Below are 20,726 nucleotides of genomic sequence, written 5' to 3' on the forward strand. Positions count from 1 at the left end.
ATTCTCTATTTACTGACTCCACAGCAAATGCCTCTGCCTCCGCCTCCTTGGTTTGGTTTGTTTTTAAAGAGTGACTAGAGCTCTTCCTGGAGCCATCCTTTAGCTGCTTTCAGTCAGTTGTGAATGAGAATGGAAAAGATGGCAGTGTCCAGTGCACCATAGTTTTATTCTACTGGAAGCAACAAGCCTTCATCATCCACCGCATGATCATACACTCTATGCTTTACCGACATGATAAGGTTTTCTCACTCTACCTCTGCTGGAAGGCTGAACACGATGGGGCGGGGGCAGCAACCCACTTTCACTATTGAGCTCATTCTGTGATCTCCTCTACCTTGAATGGGAAGCCCACGTGCCTCCTATAATATATACCCTGTAGGTTTTTCTGACACTTCAGAGTCTACACATGATGTCTCCCTAGTCCTAGTTGCAGGAGGAGTCTAATTTCAGTACTTAAAGTTGTTACTTTGTATTTGTAAAGAGGAAACCTTAGCTTGTCTGGCTTTGCCTATCCCGTGTTGTGGAGCCAACAGTGAGTGGGGTGGCTGTTGCAGGCAGGCGCTGCTTGTGCAGGTCACATCTCTAATGACTAAGTTACCTGACTTGGCTGTCATGGGAAATACCAGTTGCCTTCTGAATAGCCCTTGCTGCTCAGCTACCATTAGTTATCCTTTCCTGCTTTGTGATGGGGTCGGGTACCATTTCCAGTTTGCAGGAAAAGGGGGTTGAACTCTCTGGAGGCTTCTTTGAAGTAGGCTTTGGCCCATGTTTTCCTATGTGAGCCTCAGTGGAAATGGTAATCACACCTGCCATGCTTTCATGTAGCCATCGGTACCTTCTGTATGTTAGCTCCAAGCTCTGTTCTGTTGATGCCTTCCCGTCTCAGTTCACTTCTAGTGCCGTCTGGAAAAGCAGGAATACCTGCCCCCATGCTTGTAGAGGAAAGGCAGTCTTTGAAAAGTTAAGTGAGCAGCAGGGTAGACAGCACAGCCCCAACTTGACTGTAAGTCTGTGTAGTTCAAAGTCTGGGCCCTCGTACCTATTGAAATCATTATAAATGGAATCTGGCATCAGTCTCAAAATAACCCACATTGATTATGAGAAAGTCTGCCTGTCGCAATTGAGGCTATGTACTGCGTGCTTCTGAAACACATTGGCTGTGAGTTGGTAATTGCTGACTGGCCAGTGAATGTGTAGGATTCATGGGTGGCCCTGTTTTGTGTGTTGTCTGACTTTAAACAATTGTTTATTTTTATGTTACATACATTGGGGTTTTGACTGCATGTATGTCTGTGTGAGGGTATCAGATACCCTGGAACAGAAGTTACAGACAGTTAAGACATGCCATGTGTGTGCTGGGAATTGACCCCGGGTCCTCTTGAAGAGCAGTCTTCTCTTAACCTCTGAGCCATCTCTCCAGTGCCTACGTCTGCCTTTTTAACTACTATACTATGTTACCTATTTAAATTTAGTCACCATTTTGTTTGGACAAGTGTATGAAAGTGTTTTGGCTGTTAACTCATACTAGAGGAGCTGAGGATGTGCTGGGTGTAGCTCAGTAGTGGGGCTTGCCTTATTTGTGCCCTAAGGTCTGTTTCTAGCACCTAGAAGAGAGCTAAGAAAAATCTGTTCTGTCTCATTTTTAAGGCTAGTAGAAACCTGTCCTGTAAACACGTGAAGTCTGATGAATGTCAGGCAGTATGCAGCCCAAGAAGCCTCCTGCATAGACTAAAGGCCAGTTTTACTTGAGATGAGTCACAGCCCTTACATAACTGTTACTAACTAACCTCAATAGTAGCGGGGTTTTCAGATATTACTGCTTTACAATCTTCTTTTGTACAATAACATGATCAGTGGGGAAAAACAGTTGCCAGGACACCATGCACAGATCTCAGGGCTGACATGCTTTTCATTTTTAAGAAAAGTAGATGATTATGATAAATTGAGGCTTAATGACAGATGTATTATATGAGCTCTGAATTCTGATGAAACTTTACAAGTGAATTTTTAATATTTAAATTCTATTTATTTTGGAGTCAGTTTAAAAAATACTATTTGTGTGTGTATGTGTGTGTTATGCCTGCAGGTGCATGCTTTCATCTGTGTGGGCACATGCATATGCATGTGCATATACATGTGTATATAGGGGCCTGATGTTGATGTAGGTTGTCTTCCTTGGACACACTTCATGTAATTGAGTCAGGGTTTCTCTTGCACCCATGGCTCACTGATTCTGGCTAGTCTAAGTAGGCAGCTTGATGTAGGGAATCTTTCATTTTTGTCTCTAGACTTTGGGGTTACAGGTAGCCTCCATGCCTCCTGGTTTTTACATGGGATCTGGATCTAAACTCCAATTCTCACATGTGTGCAGTATGTCCTCAGCTCTAGAAAACGTTTTCACAAGTTCAGTGTAGAAGATACACCCCCAAATTAGAATATTACTACATGAATTAATTTAGATTGACTAATATTAACACACCTCCTTAGATCTTTGTTATTGTTTAAATGTATTCTGAACAAGTATTCTGCAATCTATTCTGCAAGTGTTTGTTGAGTGCCTGCTATGTCAGGCTCCTGAAAATACAGTAGTTTGGATAGGGGATTACAATATTATATATTTGAAAGAATGTTTAGAAATTTAATTTTTCATTGCTAAGGATTGAACCTAGTAAAATATGCTATGCTACAAATTTGGTTTTTGGATTTTTTGTTTGTTTGTTTGTTTATGTTTCTGAATTGTGTGTATAACGAAAAGCTCAGAAGGTAAATGTAGGGGTGAAAACGTAAAACCAAGGAAACTGACTGAAGTCCTGTAAGGCATGTCACCTCCTGCAGAGGGGAGTCCCTGCTGAATTTGACTTCCTTGCCTTAGCTCCCACCATTTCTCTAGCACAATATCAACTATCTGTTAATTGGCTGATCTATTTATCTAGCAATTGATTTATTCAGCAGACATTTTAAATGAGTACCTACTCAAAAGCACATGCTGTGCAAAGGATCCAGTAAAAATTAAGAGCAATAGAAAGAGGAGTTAGTAGCTTTGCAGACGTTGCTGACCCCTGAGGTCCTTTGCTTTTAGCCATGGTCAGCCCCTCAGTGTTCTTTGACATGGTGGTTGATGGTGAGTCCATGAGCTGTATCTCTTTCACTTGTCTGTAGAGAAAGTTCTAGAGACAGCAGAAACGTTTCATACTTGGAGCTCAGGAGAGAAAGGGTTTTATTAGAAGGGTTCCTCCTTTCACAGAGTTGTTCCAGGAGTCAGGTGCTGGGGTAGTGGCTATACACTCCATAATGGCACTGGTGTCAAGTTAACCTGTGGGAAGAAATTTTAAGGTGAGAACTTCATCCCAGAGCATGTGGTCCTGTGGATATGTTGTCATGGCAAATGCTGAACCAAGCACAAAAGCTTCCCAGTGCCCCATGTGCACCGCTGAGACTGGTTGGGTGCCATCATATGGTCTTTACAAAGGTGAAACTTCCATGGGCATCATGGAAGCCAGCAGGGAGATCACTGTTGCCAACTGAGGACACTTCTAATGCTTTGATGTGTGTGCATCCTGTTTGCAGCTCAGGAGAGTGCAACCCACCCTCTGCCTTATCCTAGAGCTCTTGTGCTCTCCCTGTGGCTCTTTAGTGTCCTGCTTATTTGTTTAGTTATTTAGTTGGTTTTGTTGTTGTTTGATTTTTTTTTTTAAGAGTTTTCTGGGAAGAGGAAACTCAGTTGAGGAAACATTTTTATCATCTCCTGTAGGCAAGTCTGTAGGGTGTTGTCTTGATTGGGGATTGATGAGGAAGAATCCAGCCCATTGTGGGGCCTGTCTTTCCTGTGCAGGTGGTCCGGAGGTGTGAAAGAATGGTGCTAGCACACATCTTTAATCCCAGCACTTGGGAATAAGAGACAGGCCGATCTGTGATTTCCAGAACAGCCAGGGCTACACAGAGATATCCTGTCTTGAAAAAACAAACAAAAAACCAAAACCAAACAAACAAACAAAAAGTATGTAAATTGAGCAAGCCCAGAGACGCAAGCCAGTAATCAGTTTTTCTTCTTGGTCTTTGCTTTAGTTCTTGCCTCCAGGTTCCTGCCTTGAATTTCTACCCTGTCTTCCCTGTGTGGTGTACTACAAACTGTAAAGGAAATAAACCCTTTAATCGCCGAAATAGAAACCATAACTAAGACCTTTGGGTTACATATTTTTCTTACCCCTCTTCAGATCTTGCTGGATTGCAGAGTTAAGTTTATGGTTCTGAATAGAAGTAAGAGAGGAGACAGGCCTTAGTGTCTGTGTCACTGAGTACTGAAGCAAGTACTGTGTGTGGCGCCCGCGCCACCGCGGTACCGAGTCAAGGGCGAGGGACTGCGGATTTAACTCATATGCACGCACGCGCGCGCACACACACACACACACACACACACACACACACACACACACACACACACACAAATAACACAGCGGGTCCTTCGTGCTAAGAGAGCCGCAGCAGCAGGCGCCGCGGCAGCAGTTTATTATTCTCCCCCAGAGTTCCAAAGAGCCTTCTTTAGGCTCTTATAGGCAGCAAAACAGGAATCCTCCTCCCAGGTGAAATCCCTCAAGAGGTGATTGCACACAGGAGGAAATGTCTCGAGGAAGGGAGGGGCGCATTCTCAGAATAGTAAACACAACTAGCTAACCAAGATAAACACAGATGTGGAAGCTGCTAGAAACAGGACATGAAACAGCAAGACAGGCAGGCAGCCCCGTCAATCCTGGTTCCTACACTGTGTTCTAGCAGGTACACAGCACTTAAGCAGGCCTGTTCCTTAAAAAAAAGAATGGTTCACTTGAGGTCAGACAAGTCCTTATGGGGCTATAAGGTTACTGTATACTGACTTTCCATCATCTTGATCTAGATACAGTTCACTTGGGCCCTAATTAAATATTATAGGATCAGGGGCTGAAGAGATGGCTCAGCTGTTAAGAGCACTGACTGCTCTTCCAGAGGTCCTGAGTTCAATTCCAAGCAACCACATGGTGGCTCACAACCATTTATAATGGGATCTGATACCCTCTTCTGGCATGCAGGTGACCTGCACATAGAGCACTCACAAATCTAAAAACAAAAAACAAGAAACAAAAAACAAAAAACCTCTTATAGGAGCAAGCTTTGGAGCAGGAGTCTAGAGCGTTGGAAAGTATAGGGACTGTGTTCGAGCCAGCCTGAGCTACTCTTTACCTTCTCCCCCCTCAAGCATAGGAACTTGAACTCTTAGCTGTTTTTAGAGTGACAGTTTCTGTTCCTGTCTCTTCAGTGGTTCTATTTTCCCATGCACGCTAGTTAGGCTTCTGCATATTCCTATCTAGAAGGATGTTGATGTACAAATGACCATCAGGTTAAGAAAGCCATGTCCACTTCTTCATGAAACCCCAGCCTTTCTAATACTTCTTCTGGTGCTCACTAAGCATTGTTAGCTGTTAAAAATGGGTAGATTGTTTGCATGGTTATTTGTTACATTTATAAGAAAAGTTTTTTGTTCGCTTAAGGTACAATATGAGGGCAGCGTTTCCCATATGGTTTACATGTTATAAATTGCCTTTTAGCTACTGTGAATGATTAATGGCTTAAGGTTATCCTGGTACCAGCAAATCCCTTAAAATGTTTTTTAACGTTCTGAACCTTGAAGCTTGCGTTATGTAGTGGTGCTTACTGGTGGTGATGGCTCAAAATTAGCTGATCTCTTCCATACTTTCAGAGCAGTCACTAACTATATTACACTTCCTATACTACTGAGTTAGGCTAGGTTTTGCTAATTTCTGCAGTTTCTTAGCTGAGCAATATTGAACATGGAAGAGGTTAGTTATATTTTTGAATGTATGCTTTCTAAAAAGCTTCATAATTAATTCTCTTTAAATATCTGTAATGTCAGTTTTAAGTCTCTTTTGTAAATGGGGGTAACTTTCATTCTGCGTTCTGTAAGAAGATAAAGGTAGAAAATTGTATTTATTTAAAACAAAGTGGGGTGGGGGGAAAGGAAAGCTTTATTTGACTTGAGGTCCTATTGTACATTAATATTGGAAACTAGATTAAATCGATTGAGTCATTTTATGTGTCTCCCCCTAGAGAACATTCAAGAATTCTACTTGTGTAACTGTTTTTTTTAAATAAGGAGCTGAGCTTTCAATAAGAGGAAGTGACAGGCAAGCATGTGTTCCACAGATATGAATCAAATCTGCTTTCTGTGCAGGGCATTACAGCATCATCATTGAAGAATATAAGGTTAGGCACAACTTGGTCTTAGCCCACGTAAAATTTATTGTGTGACAGGAATGAAGAAACAAAAGATAAGACATAAAATATATGTATTTGTAAGATAAAGAGGCCTGGTGATAGATGATAATGGCTCAGTGGGTAAAACACTCATGCCATAAGTTTAAACACGAGTTTGAGTGTCTAGTAGACACATAAATGCCAGGTCTGTGTGGCGGTCTGCTTGTAATCCTAGCTCTTGACAAGTGGAGATAGGATCCTCAGAGCAAGCCAGCTAGCGAGCTGGCCTCGCTGAATTGGAATGTCTGGGGTTCAAGTGAAAGACCTGGCCTAGTGTATAAGGAAGACACCTCTGTCCTCTTCATGTACACCTATGTGGAACATGTACACATACACCCATGTATACCTTGCACACATAGGCACCAAAAAGTGTTTTTATTAGATTAAATAAATACGTATGTATAAGGTAAAAATGAGAAGGTTTTAAAAGAAAATACCTTAATTGTTCTCAATAGACTGAATATATCCTGTTTGGTCCTTGCACTAAGTTTTATAATGCTTTCATATTTTAGTTTTTTTGTCTCATTTATTTATATGGAAAGGCTATTAAATAGAGTCTCATTTCATGTAGCCCAGGTTGATGTTAAACTCTTTATGTGGTTGCGACTGGCCTTGGACTGTTGATTGTTCTGCTTTTAGCGACCTTAGTGCCAGGATTTTAGGCATATGGCACTATGCCTGGCTTTCTTTTTACATTTTTAAATGCTTAAAAAAATACCATAAGAAAAGTAGTACTTAGAGTTAAGCATAGTGGTACATACCCTTAATCTCGGCACCTAGGAGACTGTGCAGGAATACTGTAAGTTTCTGCACGTGGGAAGACTGTCCCAAAAGAAAGACAAAATAGCGTGACATGAAAATTATATTCACTCCATATTTTAGTGACCATAAATAAAGTTTTATTGGAGCACCGTCATGCCCAATCACTTATGTATTTCTATAGCTGCTTTTGTAATTTAATGGCATGGTTGAATACTTGCAGCAGAGATTATATAGCCTACAAAGCTAATATATAAAGTTTCTAGTTCTTCACAGAATAGATTTACCACTCTTGCCTCGAGGGTATCGTGAAGGATAGGAAGCAGCCCTCTCCCGTGAGCTGAGGTCATGGGCTGCCTCCCATCCCTAACAGCAACATGCTGATGTACATCACTTTTCTTGCTGTCCCTCCCTGTAGGACAAGATGGAGCTGATCTATTTGGTTCTCAGTAGCATAAGATCCTCCACATTGGGAAAGCAAATTGAGATGCGTAGTTGGACAAGCAGTAAACAGATAAGGCAGGGTGTGTGAAAACAAAGTGATTAGGCCTAGATGAACTGGGCGGGTACATGGCCCATCTGTCACCTGCTGTCACTGTATTGTGTGTAGTCTGGCCACTCTGCACACTTTAAAAGAAGTAGAAAGTAATAATATCAACTGTTGACATTTAAAAAAAAATCACCTTAGCCCAGTATTTTACATTGTCAAGAAGATGCGGATGTGATGGGACTGAATGGGTTTCCTCTTAGGTGCCACTTGAAGTAGTTAGCTCTTTCCTCCTGTGCACTCCATTTCTTCTCTCTGGCTTTATACAGTTGTTTTCCCGTTTGAAGCTAGAACAGTTCCTGAAGATGTGTCAGAACTTTAGTTATTAAGCGGTATCTGATGGAAAAGTGAAGTCTAATAATATAATTACCATATTTCTCAGACTATAAGACTCACTTGACCATAAGGCGTACCCTAATTTCCCCCCCACCTTTGGGGGGAGGGAGTGTGTCTTATGGTCCATAAATACGGTAAAGCCAAGTTTTAGCTGGACATGAAGTATGTAGCATACTCTTAGGATGAAACTGTTGCATTAAAATTGTGCTAAAAGAGATTTTAAGTTTTTAGTGTATTGTTTCAAGTGTGGATTTAGATAGCAGCTGTTTCAAGAAGCTGTGCTTCTTCAGCTTCTTGTCCATTTTTTACTTACTATGTAAGTGGGATTTTTAAAAAAAAAGATTTATTTATTATGTATACAGTATGCACCAGATCACATTATATGTGGTTGTGAGCCACCATGTAATTGCTGGGAATTGAACTCAGGACCTCTGGAAGAGTAGAGTAGTCACTGCTCTTAACCGCTGAGCCATCTCTTCAGCCCCGTAAGTGGGATTTTTTTTAAAAAAAGAGTTCTACCTGGAATTTGAATGCCTCATTCTTAACTGTCTAAATGAGTGGGAATTTTTGATGGCAGCTGACTGTGTGCCTAGAGACTGAAGCACCAGACACTTTGACAGATGCTGATTGAGGTTGCAAGGCTCAAAAGGCTGGGAGGAGCCTTGATGCTGTAATGGTGCAGAGAGGAAGGAACAGTGGTACAGCTGAGTTTCAGGGAGCACATGTAATAAGAGAAAACGTTGGGACCTAGTCGTATGTTGTTGATGACTTTCTCAGGGAGACAACAGACCAAAGAAACAGTTCTTCTTAAGTCTAGGTGTGTATCACTGAACTCCTGGAGTTACTTAGAGGATTACTCCTTGGGAGGGCCTATTTACATGAACATGGGTGAATAAAGACAGTGCAATCCCCAAGAAGCCCAACCCAGCAAGTTATTGGAGCTACCTGCGTAGCTCTCCAGCAGCTTGGCTGCTCCTAGAGTTCCTTCTCCCTAGCAATTATTACTGCTTTATAACCTTAGGGAGAGGTCTTGTGAGCCTCCAACTACCCTCCACGACAGAATGGAAACTTTAGAGGGATTGGCTATACATGTTCCACTGTTTCTTCTAGCTTTTACTTTTTTTTTTTTTTTTTCCTGCCTGCTCTTCTATGTTCTCTGGAGGAGGTAACATAGATGGTCTGGTTATTTTCTTTTATAGCTGAGTACTGGGCCACTCTGTGACAGTAACAGTCACTTACTCTGGGGAGAGTCATCAGTTACAAGGCCCTACTTACTACTGCCCACTGCAAAATATAAGTTTCTCTTTACAGTTTAGATAGCAATAGCGGTTTTGGGGTGCGAACACAAATGTTTTAGAAGGCAGTTTGCTCGGCACAAGTCACCTCTGTAGTAAAACAGTAGCAGCTGCTGCCCCACTGGAGCCCAGCCATAGGCCTTTGCTGTGGTTGACCGTGCCAGACGTGAGTTCCCTCCTATGGGGAGGCCTTAAGTTCAGTCAGCAAGCAGTTCATGGCACCTGGAACAGCCATACCACTATGTTTCAGTGGACATATCTTACTGGGACTGTGAATAGTATACCACGCAGTGTCCTTAACCAAACAGGAGTGTTAGTGACCGTTCTGTCCCTGCAGCCTATGTAACAGCTAGCACTGTGAAAGCCAGCCAGCAAGGAGGGAGCTTCCAGTTCACTCCTAGGCTAACTTCTTCTACATGTCCTATTGCCGAAGTATGTGGTTTATTTTAGCAATAGGGGCTTACCATCTAATTTTGGCATGCTCCCAACAGTAGTAGCAGTAGCCTTAATAGCTTGTGGGGCCTCAGGAACCTCCTTGGCTAACTTGTAGAGTAGAAACCTATCCCTAGCCCTGGGGTTGTCACCCAGCATTATGGCTCCTGGGAGTGGCTTTTTCCCACCCCTGTGTGATGCCCTTGTTATTCCAGATGCTGTTCAAATCTGTAAGGCGCTCAAGGCATAGCATAGCAGCATATAAGGAAGCCTTTTAACAGAGGTTGGCTTGTTAAAGATCCTGCAAAGAAGATCTTTGAAGGCCCACCCTGTCCCCTCTAAACAAGTGCCAGTTTGTCTTGGAGGGTATTAATAGAGATCTTAGTAAGCTCTAGTATAGTACAACGTCTCTCATCATCAGTTGTTTCATTAAAGAACCATGGTGAGGGCTCAATCAGTTAAGCGCTTGCCATACAGATCCTGCCATAGGGATCCAAGTTTAAATTCCTAGCATAGTGGAAAATCTGGACGTGGCAGTGCACATTGTAGTCGGAGTGCTAGGGAGATGGGATGAGGATTCTTGAGACGTGCTATCTGGCTGATCGGTGAACTCTAGTTTCAGTGGGTTGAGAAGTGAGTGAGGATGACATCCAACATTGACCTCTAGCCTACATGCACTCACAAATATGTGTGCTCCAGCAGTTCTCTTGTATGCATACATATGCATCAGTGCTCAGTTCAGTGGCATGCATACACCGCCCCATCTACATGTGCATCAGTGCTCAGTTCAGTGGCATGCATACACCACCCCATCTACATATGCATCAGTGCTCAGTTCAGTGGCATGCATACACCGTCTCATCTACATATGCATCAGTGCTCAGTTCAGTGGCATGCATACACCGTCTCATCTACATATGCATCAGTGTAGACTACAGCATGCATACACCACCCCATCTACATATGCATCAGTGTAGAGTACAGCATGCACACACCGCCCCATCTACATATGCATCAGTGTAGAGTACAGCATGTATACACCACCCCATCTACATATGCATCAGTGTTGAGTACAGCATGTATACACCACCCCATCTACATATGCATCAGTGTTGAGTACAGCATGTATACACCACCCCATCTACATATGCATCAGTGTTGAGTACAGCATGTATACACCACCCCATCTACATATGCATCAGTGTAGAGTACAGCATGCATACACCACCCCATCTACATATGCATCAGTGTTTAGTACAGCATGCATACACCACCCCATCTACATATGCATCAGTGTAGAGTACAGCATGTATACACCACCCCATCTACATATGCATCAGTGTTGAGTACAGCATGTATACACCACCCCATCTACATATGCCTCAGTGTTGAGTACAGCATGTATACACCACCCCATCTACATATGCATCAGTGTTGAGTACAGCATGTATACACCGCCCCATCTACATATGCATCAGTGTTGAGTACAGCATGTATACACCGCCCCATCTACATATGCATCAGTGTAGAGTACAGCATGCATACACCGCCCCATCTACATATGCATCAGTGTAGAGTACAGCATGTATACACCACCCCATCTACATATGCATCAGTGTAGAGTACAGCATGCATACACCGCCCCATCTACATATGCATCAGTGTAGAGTACAGCATGTATACACTACCCCATCCATGTGTACATCAGTGTAGAGTACAGCATGTATACACTACCCCACCTAGCCACCCCCTTACCTCTAGTTGTTCTCCATGAGATAGATACCAGGGTCGAGTTATTGTGGGGTGCAGCTGCAACTGCTCCTGTGGCTGTGACAGCGGTGTGTCTGTCTATCCAAGGGGTTTCTGTGGGACTAACTTGTACTGCTCAGCCCTAGCAGGCTTTTCTATAGCCTGTAGTAGGCACTAGAGTTGGCTCTTCGGTTCTGACAGACTCTGGACTACCACTGTGGCACTTTCCTGTTCATCAGTCTCACCTGGCAGTGAAAAAAAAAAGGCTGACTGAGCTGTCACCACTGCCAGTACACTCTTGTGGCAGGGCAGAAGTGCACATTGCATAGTCTGTGTGAACTGACCACCCAGAAGGTAAGTGTCGTCCTTTCCACCTGTGTTGCTGCATCATCTGTGTCTTCCCTGAACTGTGCTTGGGCTTTTCTGGCTTCGGAAGGTCACTGGCACAGCCTTTCCCTTTCTGATCATTTTCTCCTTAGGAACTCGGCTTGGTACAGATCCTGCCACAGCTGCCATCTAGCAGCCTGCCCAGACTCGTCGTCTGCCTTGACTTTTCCCTCCTCTCTTGAGTGGGTTTGCACTTTACACACCTGGTTTACATGCCAGTCTAAGTCATCCAGATCCGGCCAGAGTTTCTGCTGCATCAGAAGGATTGTGTCCCACCTCGGGGCTCAGAGCCACCACTAGAGTGAAGTGCTTACTAAGTCACCCCCCTTTCTTCTTTCTTCCCTCACTTCACTTTTCTTCCCCTTCCATCCTTCCTTCCTTCCTCCTCTACCTCTTTTCCTCCTCCTTCCTCTTCTTTTTTCTATACAGGGTTTCTCTGTGTAGCCTTGGCTCTCCTGAACTTGCTTTGTAATCTAGGCTAGCCTTGAACTCACAGAGATTCCCTGCCTCTGCCTCTGCCTCCCTGAGTGCTGGGATTACAGGCGTTGCCACCACGCCCAGCTTCATTTTCTTTCTTTTGACACATTTTTAATATGTGTCTGTGCATAGATATATACATGAGTACAGTGCTCATGGAGGCCAGAGGCTTCAGCTCCAGCCTGAGGCTTGAGCTGCAGGTGAATATGAGCCCTCTAGTGTGGGTGTGGGGATTCTGAATGCGAATATTCTGCAAGAGCAGTGTGTGCTTTTAACCAGTGAGCCATCTCCAGCTTCTTTATTAACTCTGCTGTGAACACAGCCCTACCAGATGAACTGGTCATCAAGTACTGCTCCTCTTACACCGAACTTCCTCTAGTGCCTGCCTTTTATTGTCTTAGTGACATTCATGGAGACCTCAGCTGGTGATAACTGAAGCTTTGTGATGATGCCCATGCTAGACCATGGGTACTGCTGTTGTCTGTATTGCCACTATCTCAGGGAAAGAGGGGTAATTATATTACTACATGTATTGGTTATTTTTCTATTGCTATGATAAAACACCATGACCAAGGCAACTTAAAAAGAATGTATTTGATTTTGGGGCTCATAGTTTCAGAGGGTTAGCATCTGTTACTGTTATGGTGGGGAACGTGGTGGCAAGTAGGTATGGTACTGGAGCAATACCTCAAAGCTACAACCTGATCCAGAAACAGGAAGCAGAGAGTTCTAACAGGGTTGGTGTGAGGTTGAAGCCTCCACCCCAGCCCACCCCCACCAGTGACACACCTCCAACAAGGCCATACCTCCTAACCCTTCCTGAATAGTTCCATCAACTGAGGACCAAGTATTTAAATATATGAGCCGATGGGAGCCATTCTCATTCAAACCACCACACTTAGTTTCTCTGTCTCCATGGTGGGTGCTCAGACTTGTCCTTTGCCCGTTTTGTTCACAACCTCACAAAGCCAGGCTATCAAAGGGTTCTTCATTCCTCAATTAAAAATTTTCCCTAGTTTACTCAGTTTGAATGCAGAATATTCTCTGATTGTCAGGTTCCTGACTGACTGCAGGGACCATTGTTTAGGTCCCTATCTGCCTGCTGTGTCGTGGTTTCACCTTCCTTTGGATTAAAGGTGGGACTTGAAAAGTATCTTTCAACATTTCTACTTTGCTCTGTCCTGCCTCTATGATTCTTCTCATGAGTTCTAAGTTCTTGGAATCAAGAGAGGGCTTTTTAGCACAGATCTAATGTGTACTCTTTTCATTACATCCTTCCAGCTGTGAGAAGGGGCAAGCCAACACCTCCATCTTACCTTTTCCCTTTTCCTACTTTTCTGCCAAATCAGAGGCTCATTCAATGGATCGCATCTCCATGCCTTTTTCTTGTTGGAATTCCTCCCTTACACAGGCAAGTTATTTTATTATCTGTTTTGGGACATTCCCATTTCACAGGATGGACCCCATTCATTAAGGAAGCATGCTATCCATCTCAAGTAGAAGATGGCCACCTGGAGAATCCCCAGGCATGCCCTGCTCTTCCGTGGCTTGACCCTGGTCACATGACCTGTCATCTGCCTTATGTAGCATGTAGCCACCAGAAAGCAAGGGGGCACATCACCCCATAGCAGTGGGGAAATGTGATTCTGTCAGAATTGCTGATAGAGGAGCCCCCATCCTCACCCAGATCAGCCTCAGTCACATGTCTCAGTATGTGCAGCCATCTCCCCTGTTCTCATCTTCCACTCTATTGGACTTGTTTGAGTGTCAGTTGCCTTGTGTGATTCTTCCTTGGGAGACATGAACAGCTTCTATTGGCCCTAGATAAGGCACTGAGGATGGACCAAAGGAACAGTCTCCTCCATGTCTAGCTTAGTAAACCAGTGAGTTTATTGGGGTTACTTACAGAGTATAGGTGAGGGTTTACTCACAGGAATATGGTCACTCGGAAGGCAGCTCTAGCTACAAGAATCTGCCTCCCTACAGCTCCCCAAACAATGTGCAGGCAGCTTGACTGGTCCTTAAGTCCTCTCTCCCTAGCAACTGCCAATTGCCTTTTACAGCCTTAGAGGTCTGTCTTGTGAATATTGTAACTCAGGAGCTTTCTGTGTCCTACAGGCCTTCTCCTTCCCTCTGGAGGGGATGCTTCATGATTGTCATGACCAGATGTTTCTTGTTGTTTGTTTTTAGTTATTTGTTTGTTTTCTTTGTTTTGAGATAAGGTTTCTTTCTAGATCCCAGATTGGACTCACTGTTGCCAAACTTAAACTGGAGGCAACCCTCCTGTGCTAGAATTACAAGTGTGAGGACCCTGCCTGTCATAATACAGTAAGATGAAGTAAGTCCACAGACTTACTATACATGTTAACCAAGCAATCTGGAAGGATGTATTAGCTTCTGTCTACTCCACAGCATAGCCTTTATTGAACAGGAACATACAATTTTCTAGACACTGTTCCAGTCCAGAGAACGAAAAATGAAAACTCATCCTTTCCTGCCTAGGAGTTCACCACTCAAGGTGATCGAATTCAGGCGTTGTATGTATGGCATAGTGGCTAAGAGAAGGATGCACTTATTTTTAAATAACTGTGACCAAGCCAAATCATTCATTTCTTCTTCTTCTTTATTACTATTATTATTATTATTATTATTATTATATTTGTTTATTTATGAGTAAGTGCTCTATTTGCATGTATGCCTACATGACAGACAAGGGCATCAGATCCCATTATAGATGGCTGTGAGCCACCATATGGTTGCTGGGAATTGAACTTATGACCTCTGGAAGAGCAGCCAGTGCTCTTAACCATGGAGTCATGTCTCCAGCCTCTAAATAACATTCATTTCTCATCTGTGAAACAAAAAAGGAAGTGTGTAACTTGCAGGGATAGTGATGAGATGTAGGTGCTGGCTCAAATTTATGTAATAGGTGTGCTGGGCATTGGCCTGGGGGAGAGGTAGGACTCCCCCAGGCAAGAAAAAGGAATGCCTGAATTGATACTTCCATGGTAAATTAGACACTGGACAGAATCCATTTCAGGCAGTAGCATATACAAAGTGTACTCTTGCTTCCTGTTAATTCTGTTTGTGAATGGGTAGATACTTTTGGGCTTGGAGGGTGTTTCTTTTCTTTTTTTCCTTTTTTTTTTTTTTTTTTTTTTTTTTTTTTTTTTTTTTGGTTAGTTTGATTTGTTTGCTTTTTTGGAGACAGGGTTTCTTTGTGTAACAGAGCCTCTGCCTCTTGAGTGCTGGGATTAAAGAGATGTTCCACTACACCTGGTGGGGATACCTTTTTTTTTTTTCTTTTTTTTAATGAAGACCTTAGGTGGAATTTGAAGATGTGAAAGATGTACTCAGACTGAGTATCATTTTGTTAGGAATTGACTTTATTCTGTATCTTAACAGGGTTTGATAATGAAGCAAATTACCCCATTTTGGTTCTCTTAATTTTGATTGATTTGACACAGTGTTTCTATCTTCTCCTTTCTTAGGCTTAAATGAGCTATGAAAATTAATGTTAAAATAGTTTAAATATCTCTTTTGATAATATTGTCTTTTAAATACTAAGAAATTTATCTAGGTATTGGCTAACATATGTTTAAAGATGATAAATACTGTTGCCTTTTATTCTTATAATTTACAAATAACGATGAGGCAGCCTTTCTGTCAAGACTTTAAAGTCTTTTTCCCCTTTCTTGTCTTCTTGTCTTGTGTCACTTACAATATAAAAAAGGTGAATTAGTCAGAAAGGACCCTAGCTAAGCAATTATGAGGACCTGTTATGGGCAAAAATGTAAAAAGCTGGGCCAGCTGCCAGGTTCATGGGAGACCCTGTCTTAAGAGAATAAAACAGAGAGTGTCAGAGCAGTTCTCCCCTAGCCCTCCACTCCCTGGCCAGCCTTGCCTACTCACTGAGCTCCAGCCCAGAGAGAGACACTCTTCCAAAGACCAAGGAAGATGGCTCCTGGAGAACAGCGCATAGATCAGAGCTAGGTACTCAGAAAGCTGCAGCTGCCCACTAAAGAGAAATTGAGATTTTCTTGGGTGTAGGTAGCAACTTACATCATTTTTCCTATTCTGGCCTTTAGCCAGAAAAAGCATCTCCCACTCTGATCCTTCTAGGAATGGGAGCAATTTCGTAAGTGCCTTCAGCCACAGGTTGAAGTGAGAGATTATTGTCCAACCTGGCCTGCTAAGAGGATGGGAAGCTGGAGAAATGCTGGATCACGTTTCCCGGCTACCTGTTTATTGTGTCCTCCATATTTTCTTCTAAGTTGTTGTTAGGTTTCTGTGTGCCATTGTTAGACAATCATCCCTGTAAAGGAGAACGTGCATGGCTCTTGCCATGTATAATCCCAGGACACTAGTTTCCAGTGCCTTCATGGGAGAACATTATTGGTTGGATAGGGTTTAGCTTAGCCAGCCAGCCAGTCCCAGAGAATCTCTGAAGTTGGGGCCATTTGACATCCTGGGGACAGCTGCTAGCTCCTTCCTGCAGTGAAAATAGTTACCGTGGTTACTGTGCAAAGTACCTTTGTTTTTCATACTCTGGAGCAGGCAGTGAGCTGCTTGAAAAATGGTCACTTTCCTGCAGTGCCTTTGAGCCAAAATAATTGTCTTAGCTTTAGGCCTGAGCAGCTTTTTTATGCTCATAGGGTGTATGACAAGACCACAACTGGGTAAAGCCCCACAGGAGGGACTCACAGTCCCTATAAGCTTCTGGTCACTGGCCATGTGACAGGCTAGAAGAGGGCTAGTCTTTCCTTTGTGGATAGCTCCTGAATAAGTAGCTGAGGACAGAATAGAAAGAGCAGTTGGTACAAAAGAGATGTTTTTTAAAAAGCCTAGCTATCCACCTGCATGTAAATACCCTTGCTGTGATGCTGTGCTCACCATAGGGAAGCTGGCTGCTAGCTTGAGAGACCACACATGGCATCAAATGACAATAAAGGTTTGGAGGGAGGGTGATTTTAATGTGCTTCTTTTAGATTATCTGGTTATTTTTTACCATGCTATGACATAGAGTTCCATGAAAATAGTTTTGGTAAGGCTTGTGGAAACATAGCTTTTGAAGAAAGCTTTAATGCTCTTTTTCCAAGCTGCCTTACATGTGGAAGGCATGCTTGTTTGAAAACCTCATCTGAGTATTGCTTCTTAGTTGCTTAAATACATATGAATCAAAAATTTTAACGTTCTCTGTCCATGTTTAAGGGCTCTGTAGTAGAATGGGTCCAGGTTTTTGCTTAACAAATTGCGTGTTCTGCAGGGCATTTTGAAAAAGAGGAGGTGTAAAGAATGAATAATTGTGCTCCATGTAGGCCAGTAATAGGCAGTGAATGGGCCAGTGTTCTCTCTTCTGCCCTAAATCCTGCATGTTCTGTTCATCTGCTTATATTAGGAAGGTACAAAACCTTAGGAGGGAGTATTCTGGGGCTGTCACAGTGTGGAGGAGTAGGGTCAAGTTACAAGTGAGTAGTTTTTCTGGCAGACTTGTGATTGCTATTTGAAGCTCTTTATAGTCAGTCATCCAGTCAGCCAGTCTATTTGAAGCTCTTTCCAGTCAGTCGGTCATCCATCCATCCATCCATCCATCCATCCATCCAACCAGTCAAGCAGCCAGCCAGTCTATCTGAAGCTCTTTATAGTCATCCACCATCCATCCATTCAGTCAGCCAGGGTGCTGGTTAATTTATTTTTTATTTTTGTCAATTTGACACATGCTAGAATCATCCAGGAAGAGAGACGGGCAATTGAGGAATTGCCTCTATCAGATTGGCTTATAGGCAAGTCTATAGGGACATTTTCTTGATTAATAATGGACCGGGGAAGTCACAGCCCACTGTGGGTAGTGCTATCCCTGGGCAGGTGGTCCTGGATTGTATAAGAAAGCAGGCTGAGCAAGACAGTAAGTCAGCAGAGTTCCTTTATGGCTCTCCTTCAGTCCCTGTCTCCTTATGCCCCTGCCATGGCTTCCTTTGATGATGGACTATACTGCAGAAGTGTAAACCAAATAAACCTCCCTCCTCCCTGACCCCTTGGTCTTTATCAAAACAATAGAAAACAAGCTAGCACAGCCAGTATCACAAATCTTAACACCTTTCTGCTGCATCCTCTTCACCGATAGAGAAGTCAAAAGGAATCACTTGTGTCTAGTATGACATTTTTTGTCCCTTTGGCAGTTGGAACTGTTCCAACAATTCTTCCAGGTTTGGTACACCTTTGGTTTTTTGGGGTGATACTTTGGTTACACCACAGGTATATGCTCTGTTTATATTTCCTCTTCTTTTCTTGAAATTCTGCCTTACACATTACTGGCTTAGAATTTACAATAGGCAGGTAGTGGAGGTGTCTATCCCAATCGCCTGATGCAGGTAACCTGGCCACTTGCATACAATCCAAGGCCTGCCCATGACTTAACTAGATGAACTTGACATCTTATAGTTCTCAGCTTGCTAAGTGTTACACATTTCTCTCACTTAGTAGGCTTGTAATGGAGCGTTCGTTGGTATCTTTTCCTGTCTGCTTATGAGAAAGCTGCATAGTTAATGTGCTATGACTGAATGACCCAAGAATATATAAGTACCATGGCACAGTGGGTGGTCTGTGGCAGCACTGAGGTTGGAACTTAGGTACTAGTCCCTCTACTCTGTGGCCCCATATCTTACATCCTGGAGCCTGGTGTTCTCCTATGAAAGTGAGCAAGGGAGGTTGTAGGCTTTCCTTTCTATTTCCTTTGCAGGGTTTAGTTAGTGGATGTGAGCTCGGGGATTGCTGAAGGAATCTAAGACTTGTAAGACCTTGACAGCAGGTTATATCAAGTGGAAAAGAAAAGAGGAACTTGTTGAGCAAAGGCCCTGAGAGAACTTTATGAAGAGTCTTGAAAGCCTGTTCAGGGAGGGAGAAAGACAACACACCATACACGTTTGACCAATTGGAAAGTCTAGAACCAAAGATGATGAGGAAGAGTTCTTGACTCTACACATGCGATAATGGGTGTGTGGAGGAGGTGGACTCTGTCAGCCTTAGAGAGGGCAGAAGTAAGAGGCGTTTCCAAGGGAAAAGAATGGAGATGGGGGGTGGGCTGCAGGGAAAGAAGCTGAGGGGTCACCGTGCTGTGCACACATCTCAGACTGTTGAAAGTGGAACCTGCTAATGTACACGTCTCTTCTAGGTATTGGTCACCACCACGTAAAAACAGTCTCTCTTCAAAACATGCCTGTTAGCCAGGCAGGGTGCAGGCCTGGAAGCCTAGCTACTCAGCAGGGAGGCAGGTGAATCCTGAGTGCTGGGGCAGCCTGAGTAACTTAGTAAGACTGTTTCAGAAATAAAAAGTAGGGGGCTGGAGAGATGATGGCTCGTTAGTTTAAAATGCTCTTAAGAAACTATTAAAACTCTGAGTTGTTTTAAATGTATTATCTCTCAAAATCTTAATCTCTTAACGTAAGAAATCAGATTTTTTTTCTTAAGGTTCACTGGATGTTTTAAAATTTTTCTTCAGGTAAGAGTGCAGTTTTAAAGTGTCTCCTGGATATTCACAAAATCTTTCGGGAAAATGACCCAGCCTATATTTTGAATGATCTCTACATCTCAGACTACTGTGTATGGATTCAGAAGGCCAAGTAAGTTTCATGTCCCTGGGTAATTTCTACATGCTTACATTTGTGAAACACCACTCACCTGGGAGGAAGAAAAAGAAATGTGTCAAGAGTAAGTCCTAATGTGAGAGAAACTCCTAGCCTTGGAACACCTTAGAAATGTCTGGATTCTAACAGGGGCCAGCACCTGGGCTACCTAGAAAGTCTGTTTCAGAGAGAGGGGAGGGGGAGGAGGAGGGACACACACGTATAGGGAGAGGGAGAGAGGGGAGGGCAAGTTCCATTAAGATAGGAAGCTTGATGAATTGCTTGGGGAGAGAGGTGTAGGTGAATAAAATTTGATTAGAAGAAATTTGTTTGATATATGCATATATCGTTGATATGTATGTATGATTTTTGGTGTGTGTTGTTATGACAGAGTATCTGACAGAAACAACTAAAGGGAGGAATGATTCAGTCTATTCACAGTTGGGCCCGAGAGACGGCTCAGAGGTTAAGAGCACAGACTTCTCTTCCAGAGGTCCTGAGTTCAATTCCCAGCAACCACATGGTGGCTCATAACCATCTGTAATAGGAGCTGATGCCCTCTTCTGGCCTGCACTTATATAAGCAGGCAGCACTGTATACATAATAATAAATAAATCTAAAAATAAAAGATACATCTCAAAAAACAACAACAAACAAACAAACCAAAAAACAAACCAAAACAAAACAAAAACAAAGGGAGCAGTCTGTTCACAGTTTAGAGTAGTGGTTGGTTCTCACTACCCTTTGGCATTTCATAGGGGTCGATTAAGGCCATTGGAAAACACAGATATTTACATTACAATTTATAACAGCAAA

The 20,726-nt window shown here is 43.0% G+C and overlaps 1 protein-coding gene across 2 annotated transcripts in view; it reads left to right on the top strand.

Annotated features, from left to right (window-relative positions):
- The window catches only part of SHQ1 (SHQ1, H/ACA ribonucleoprotein assembly factor), a 109,396-nt gene that overhangs the window by 45,461 nt on the left and 43,209 nt on the right, over positions 1–20,726 (top strand). For both annotated transcript variants that reach the window (XM_084764914.1, XM_084764915.1), the window contains exon 10: positions 19,787–19,907. In XM_084764914.1, the coding sequence (XP_084621040.1) occupies positions 19,787–19,907 (121 nt within the window). The remainder of the gene's footprint in view (positions 1–19,786; positions 19,908–20,726) is intronic.

This window comes from Acomys minous, assembly GCF_964271855.1.
Source record: "Acomys minous genome assembly, chromosome: 17".
NCBI lineage: Eukaryota > Metazoa > Chordata > Mammalia > Rodentia > Muridae > Acomys > Acomys minous.